The sequence below is a fragment of the Sinocyclocheilus anshuiensis genome, unplaced genomic scaffold (assembly GCF_001515605.1).
Source record: "Sinocyclocheilus anshuiensis isolate Anshui unplaced genomic scaffold, SAMN03320099.WGS_v1.1 scaffold1364, whole genome shotgun sequence".
NCBI classification, from domain to species: domain Eukaryota; kingdom Metazoa; phylum Chordata; class Actinopteri; order Cypriniformes; family Cyprinidae; genus Sinocyclocheilus; species Sinocyclocheilus anshuiensis.
In genome coordinates this window covers 501,788-508,831 of record NW_015544238.1, presented here as the reverse complement: position 1 = coordinate 508,831, position 7,044 = coordinate 501,788, and the positions used below count along the sequence as shown (strand labels likewise).

Genomic DNA, 7,044 nt, shown 5'->3' with positions numbered 1-7,044 from the left:
AAGGAAACGCTTTAAGCGCCACCTGCTGGCAGAGAGTGAATCTGCATCTCATTCAGCTCGTCTGTTGTTTCTGTTTCATGCAGATATTGTTTATGCATAGTTTCACAAAACTGAAGTCAAACCATTCTGTTTTTGCTTCAAATTTAGAAATTATACAATGTAATTTAGATTAAAAACTGCTGATTGTGCAAGTATGCAGCATCTTTGTTTGGATCATGATTAAAATGCAGTGGTTGCCTCTAATTTTAAAAGGAAAGAGCACAGACAAAGCCTTATTTTGTTTATATGACAAAATCTTGTCCAAGAAATAAAAAAAGGACATTTAATTTATAATTTTTTTTAAATCTCATTTTGTTAAAAAAAAAAATCGTGAATCGAATCGAATCGTGAGTTGAGTGAATCATTACATCCCTAATTGAGATGAATTGAAAAATAGTACAGATTGCTTGACGAAGAGCAAAACTCTCAAGCGCTCAGTCAGAGTGTTCAGCGAGTGAAAACGGTTGCTACAAAAGATAATGTGTTGCAACTTTCATCTTTCATGCCATCTTTTCATGCAAATGAGAGTAAATATACAGCTAAAAGAGAAACCTACTTTAAATATCCCTCAATTTGGTTGAGCAAGCGATCCATTTCCACATCCTTCTTCTCATACAGTTCCTTGCCAACCCAAGGCAGACTGGACAGCACAGCATACACATACCAGTCAGACCGCACCTGTACGGACACATCTGTTAGCCTCAAGATTATCTATGAACATGATCTGCTAGGCATGCTGAGGTCATGTTCACCTGTGGTATGTCTTCTTCCTGTGCACATACCAAGTAAATGGCCTCAGAGTAAAGGTTTGATTTTAGTGTCTCCTTAAGTTGTCGGATCATGGCCTCCACAAACTCTCCTCCAAAGTTGTAGTTGCGAGCGTTGAGAAGTCCCACTAGTGTTGTGTACACCGTCAACTTCTCCGGCAAAAGCCTTGCTCTGTGCAAAACAAACAGAATGTGTTATATACAACATCCGTTGCATACTGAGATTCACTTTTGAAGCATTGCACATTTGCATATTTAAAGTGCAGGTCGCTTACACAGCACATAAGATGCGCAGGATTTTGCCTTTATAATTAGGAAGATCCGCCTCCAGGACACCAGCAAGACCCTCCAAATTGCTCTCTAAGGAGGACGTACTCTGGAAGAATATGCATTAATCAGTTAATATGTCTACACTAAAATTAACTTCTGCATGATCAGTAAGCTGTGCAAGACTATACCTTCTCTCCCACTCGACATATCAGCGACTCCAGGCGGTCTTCAATCTCAATGGGTTCAGACGTCCTCCTGCGTTTGTGAGGCTGGGAGCCAGCTGGAATGAAAAACTCAAGAATATGAGTCTTAAATGTAAACTTTTAGCTAACTCTGAAATTGGCCATGTATATATTACCCTCTAACAAGGCTGTATGTAGATTTTCAAACTGACACAGAGTAGAACATTTCTTTTAATCAAAGTGGACAGTGATATCAGCCAATGTTGACAGTACAAAAACAGACAAATAACTAAATTAACTAAAATCAAGCATAAATTTGTCCTTTCTAACATGTATGACAACACAATTAGCTGGGTTCTTTAGTGCAGTTTTGAGAATGCCTTATTGCAATGAGGTTGTAGAATAAAAGATAACTATGTTATGCTAAATAAAAGTAACATGATAGTTTTAAAAAGTGCAATGAAATAGTATTAAATAGTGCAAAGTATAAGCAGTTAAAAAAGTGCTTGCTTTTGTCAAAAAAAACGAAAAAGAAATCTAAAAGGAACGTTAATAAAATGAATAAACCAATCGTCCTAATAGCATAATGTCCTAAAGAGACTTGCATTCTGTCCTAAATTATTATAATCAAATTCAAAGTGCTTTGTTTATCTGAAAGCTTTCTATCTGCTCAAAAAGTAACGTTAACATTTAATTGTTTACTTGGGGCTTTTTTTAATGCAAATGCACTTAATGCAAATAAACAGACTATTTACATATGTCAAATACTGCACCCTTCGACTGCCACATTGTCAGAAAGTCATTCATTTGCAATCATAAGAGTAATCAAACACACAATATGAAAATGACATGAACACATCTCTATCAACGTACATGCTAACCCACTCACCATCACCCTCATCGCTGTGCCTTCGCCTCGACATTTCTCAAATTAAATATTCAGACCGTTGAAATAGTATGGAAAAACCACTAAGCATACACTTTTTGGAACTGTTTTATAGCCACTGAATTGTGTTCAGTAAAGCTTGCAGTTTTGAATGGTAACAGCCGTTAGCCACACTAGAAAAATAAAAGCGGTTGATTTAAGGGAAACACATCCGGGTTAACAGCTGCGTCAACGGAAACACGTGTATTGTTGCGACACGGGGTGAGAAGTCTGATTCATCACCGAGAATCGGTTCTCTCGAGAAGTTCGTTTTCAAACAATTCAGTGATTCTTTTACGCCACTATTTAGGCTAATGATCCCTGGTATGCTGTAAAACTCCGTTTTGCTGAGGAACATTTAGTTTATTTTATTTTTGTAGTTATTTTTTCTTTTCTTTTTTTACTGTTTCACAAGTAGTTTACTTATGCTTATATTTGTACATTTAATGTTTGCAATTGAACGGAAGTGTATCATATTAATTAATCAAGAGTAAAAAACACGCTTTAAAGTTGCTGTTTTAATAAGTGTGTCAGTCAAACCGTCCCAGTTCAGTTTGTTGCAGCTATAATTTACCTGATAAAAAAGTCATTTAGAATCGGATTCAATGAAAAGATCCGAGTCAAAATAATGATTCGTTGGCGAATCGGACACCGGTAGAAGCGACTCATTTTATCTCCTCAAGCCGTGAATGCACGTCAATTCAATTTTATTTTATTAACCTGCCAGTAGTGTTTAATAAACCGGTCAAGCATTAACGACATAACTTGCATGAAAATAGGTTAAACTTCTTTATATGATGGTTTTTAGGATGGCGTTTAGTTTTTTAATTATTGGACTGTGAACTGTGATAGGTAATAGTTGGTTTTCTCTCATAAACAATTATTGGAGAGCAATATCACAATTATAATGGCAAGTATGCTTGTTGATTTGGATGTTGAGAGTCTTGGTTCAGAGGTACATAAAGCAGACAAACCTGACTTTTCAGCAGCAAGGAAACTGTACTCTCATGTCAAGAAACGGGTGAGTACGATGATCATTTAAAGTCAAGTTTATTGATATCATGATGATTGTAGTGTTTAATAGCAGTACTTTTCCCACGGTGTTTAGACGTTTGCAAAATTTGTGGCATCCAAGAAAGTTCCTCCAATCTGTGAAAACAGCTCACCAGTTCTTTGGCACTGCTGTGGACAGTCATTCAGAGAGTCATCATCAGTCCACAAACATGTTGCCAACAGCCATGCCAGTGAGATTCACCAGCTGACCACTGAGATGCTGGATGTGATGCTTCATCACCAGACTCACAGTGAGGAAGAGTCCAGTAATGAAGAATCAACAGATGTATCATCCTGGATCCCTGGTGCAAGCCATGTCCCAGAGGATGACCTTATCAAGTAGGTGCATTGCATGTTTCTAATATCATCTGCTCTGCTTATATGAAGACTGATGATAGTTTTCATGGAGTTTCTCTGTTTTAGGGGTCCAGGTGAGGTTCTGCTGTATTACTGCTACTGTCAGTTAAATGATCCTCAGATCATTTGTCAGTGGCAGAAAGAGCTTTGTTTAAAACTTAAACTAACAGGCAAGGTAAATAAAAGCAACCGCACGTCACTAATAAAATTTGTTCAAGACTTTTATGGCAATTTTACTGGATAAAGGTTGTTCCTCCCCAGGTACGAGTGGCTACTGAAGGTATCAATGGTACAGTTGGTGGCACCAAAACAGCCACTAGTCTTTACATCAAGACAATGTTGTCACATCCAACCTTCAAAATAATGCAAGTACAGGATTTCAAGGTAAAATATCTGTGCCACTGTCCAGAATAACACCGATAAGATGCACAAAATTAATTCAGGCAATGCTCATAATAACCAGAGACTAGGGATGTAACGATTCACTCAACTCACGATTCGATTCACGATTATTATAATTTTTTTTAACACTCAACCGATTTGAATCGTCACATATTTGAATCGATTTTCAACCGGCTCACAGTTAATCGTTACATCCCTACCAGAGACCTCATCTTAGTGGTGCTTAGAGATTAAGATAATGTGGTTTAGAGCAGTGGACTGGAATTGAGAACCACTGGTTTAGAGGAATGTGTCTTGCTCTGAGTATGAGGGTGACCGACAATTAAAATGGCATATGTTTGTCAGGAAAGAGAAAGAATAATACTTAAAGCTGCAGTCCGTAAGTTTTGCCTCTTTGTCGCCATGCTTGAATTTCCTGCGAAAACCTACCCGTACCACTCAAATTAGAAAACATTATTATAAGCTAACCATTGTGAGTCGGGCTAAAGTAAGGCGATAGTTTTGAACACTGGCTGGTTATGTACTTGCTCAAATATTGATTTCGGATCATTTTTAACCAAAAAAAAAGTTACAGACTGCAGCTTTAATTTAACCAACTTTAAAGTTTTTGGCACTTCAGGTAAAGGGAGATGTTAAAGACAAAAGCTGTTTAGGGGGCTGAGATGAAAGATGGGGTCTGAATCCCCCATAAATAGTGTCTAAAATCACCTCTGCTCTTCACTGACTTTTTCTCAGAAAAGTGAAGGAGGTGCAGAGTGCTTTTCTGATCTGAAGGTTGGTGTTTACAAAGAAATTGTCCCTATGGGTGTAGATCCGGATATCATTTCCTACACATTGGCTGGTAAGAGAAACACCTACAACTGTCTTGATACATAGTACAATTGTTTATTCAGTGTGCCTTTTTAAATATATTCAAAAGCTGGGGGTTAGATGTTTTTTGATTAATTAATACTTTCATTTAGTAAAGATGCATGAAATTGATCAAAAGTGACAGTAAATACATATATAATGTCTATTGTAGATTTCAAACGCTGTTCTTTTGAACTTTCTATTAATCAAAAATGGTGCTCAGTTTTGGTCAGCATAAGAGACCCCTTTCTTACTGACCCCAAACTTTTTAGTGGTTGTGTATATTAATCTATCGTATTCATGCAAATGGTGTACTTCAAAAAGGAATACACTTGGAACCAGAGGAATTTCACAAAGAAGTTAAGGCGTTTGTGGAGAATCAGTCCTCGGACAAAGATACAATACTTCTGGACTGCAGAAACTTCTATGAGAGCAAAATTGTAAGTAGTTTGAAAGTCAGTGATGCCAGAACTGTATGTACATTACAGCCAATAGTTCAGTATGTTCTCAGGGTCAGTTCAGTCAGTGTTTGGCCCCCGACATCCGGAAATTCAGCTACTTCCCAGACTACGTGGATAAAAATTTGGATCTCTTCCGGGACAAAAAGGTTCTGATGTACTGCACAGGAGGCATCCGCTGTGAGCGAGGCTCGGCTTATCTCAGATCAAAAGTAAGTCTGAATGGAAAAAAAATGACATATCTTTGTAATACCATTCTCAAACGTGAATATTATTCTTCAGAATGTATGCAAGGAGGTGTACCAGCTGGAAGGAGGCATTCACAAATACTTAGAGCAGTTCCCCGATGGCTTCTACCGTGGGAAACTCTTTGTGTTTGATGAACGTTATGCCATCTCATTCAACAAGGATGTAATTTCAGGTATGTATTCATGCAAGTTTTTCAAAAATGATTGTATGGAGTGACAAACTTAACATTTACTTCTCCTTTCCCCAGAGTGCAGATACTGTAGTTGCCCGTGGGATCAATATCAGCTGTGCTCCACAGACTTCTGCTGCCAGCTGGTTCTGTCGTGCACCACCTGCAGAGAGCGTGGCCTGATGGCCTGCTGTCCTGTGTGCCAAACCAAAGAGCAAAACCACAGCGACGTCTCCTCTGATGGGCTTTCTCACCGAGAGGAATGCGAATGCACAATGTCACGGCCCAGAATCCCCAAAGATACACTATGACAAACTCAATGAGTTGAAAATCATCTTAGATGGCCTATAACTTTGTGTGATTTTAAGTCTGCAAACTTTTTTAAAACTTGTACCAATTCAGTCATGATTTTAAAAACGGGACACAATGCAAATCTTCAATAAATTACAAATCATTCTCATTCTTAATTTTATTTGACATTCAAAATCTTACATATATGAATGGGACGGGTTAATTTGTACAACAATAATCAGGTCATTCAACTCAAACTATACACAGACACTGTACACACAGGTGATGTACATATACACACAAAGACAAAAACTTAAAAATGTAATTACATATTATTTCCTTGAAGTTGAGATCAAATTAATAAAAAAAAAAACACACACACAAACTGTCATGGCAGTCATTCTTAGAGAGTACAGCATGTAAAGCTTCAATTAAATAGTTTCCCGATGGTTTTGGCAATGTACAAGTTTCTGGCATCTGCAAAGAAGTGAACAGCAAAACATTTAATTTATTCACAAAATGAAAGATGTTAGTGCACTTTGCTTATTATGTAAAAAGGCTGATCTGCTAACCTGCTTTGTAAAGAAACAATTGTACCCTACTGCCAGTGATAGTTGAGGTACCAGATGGTATCGTTGCGCAGTACTGGTCCAAACAACGGATTCAGCTGTGATAGAATAGCAATCAGCCAGCTGAAACATAACCAAAAGTAGAGAGTGAACAACATGACAATCAAGAGAAAATATTGCTAAGAGACTGAATTCAGGATCACAATTAATGTAGCAGCGAAATTTTTGGTATGCACTGCCTCCTAGTGGCTATTAGAGAACAAACTATCATATTTCTTCAAAATAATAAATAATTCACATCAAAGTGGGACAGTTCAGTGCGATTATGAGCTTATTTAACACATTTTACATTTTTAAATATTATTTGTAAGCTTATTATCTGAAACTGGAGTAAACTGCACATGAAATGGCCTGGATGTGGTTTATTTCTTTTCTAATCAATACTGGAGTTGCCCAAAGGCGGT

General features: G+C 37.5%; 2 protein-coding genes across 3 annotated transcripts in view; one reads left to right on the top strand and one right to left on the bottom strand.

The window, feature by feature from the left end:
- LOC107697607 (nuclear cap-binding protein subunit 1-like) overlaps nt 1–2,352 on the bottom strand; it is an 18,537-nt gene extending 16,185 nt beyond the window's left edge. Inside the window, exons 1-5 of the mRNA XM_016498401.1 lie at nt 2,148–2,352; nt 1,265–1,356; nt 1,082–1,182; nt 792–978; nt 596–717 (exon numbers count right to left, since the gene is read on the bottom strand). Coding sequence (XP_016353887.1) covers nt 596–717; nt 792–978; nt 1,082–1,182; nt 1,265–1,356; nt 2,148–2,181 — 536 coding nt within the window. The 5' untranslated portion in view covers nt 2,182–2,352. The remainder of the gene's footprint in view (nt 1–595; nt 718–791; nt 979–1,081; nt 1,183–1,264; nt 1,357–2,147) is intronic.
- A 472-nt stretch (nt 2,353–2,824) lies between these two features.
- LOC107697627 (thiosulfate sulfurtransferase/rhodanese-like domain-containing protein 2) lies at nt 2,825–6,487 on the top strand. 2 transcript variants are annotated; one of them, XM_016498428.1, is made up of 9 exons: nt 2,825–3,204; nt 3,292–3,575; nt 3,660–3,768; nt 3,855–3,977; nt 4,731–4,836; nt 5,169–5,284; nt 5,356–5,514; nt 5,597–5,723; nt 5,799–6,487. In XM_016498428.1, the coding sequence occupies exons 1-9, from the start codon at nt 3,091–3,093 to the stop codon at nt 6,029–6,031; spliced, it is 1,371 nt and encodes a 456-aa protein (XP_016353914.1). In that variant the 5' UTR covers nt 2,825–3,090; the 3' UTR covers nt 6,032–6,487. The 2 variants fall into 2 exon arrangements, with proteins under 2 accessions (XP_016353914.1, XP_016353913.1); XM_016498427.1 differs by having other exon boundaries at nt 5,585–5,723.
- Nucleotides 6,488–7,044: the final 557 nt, after the last annotated feature.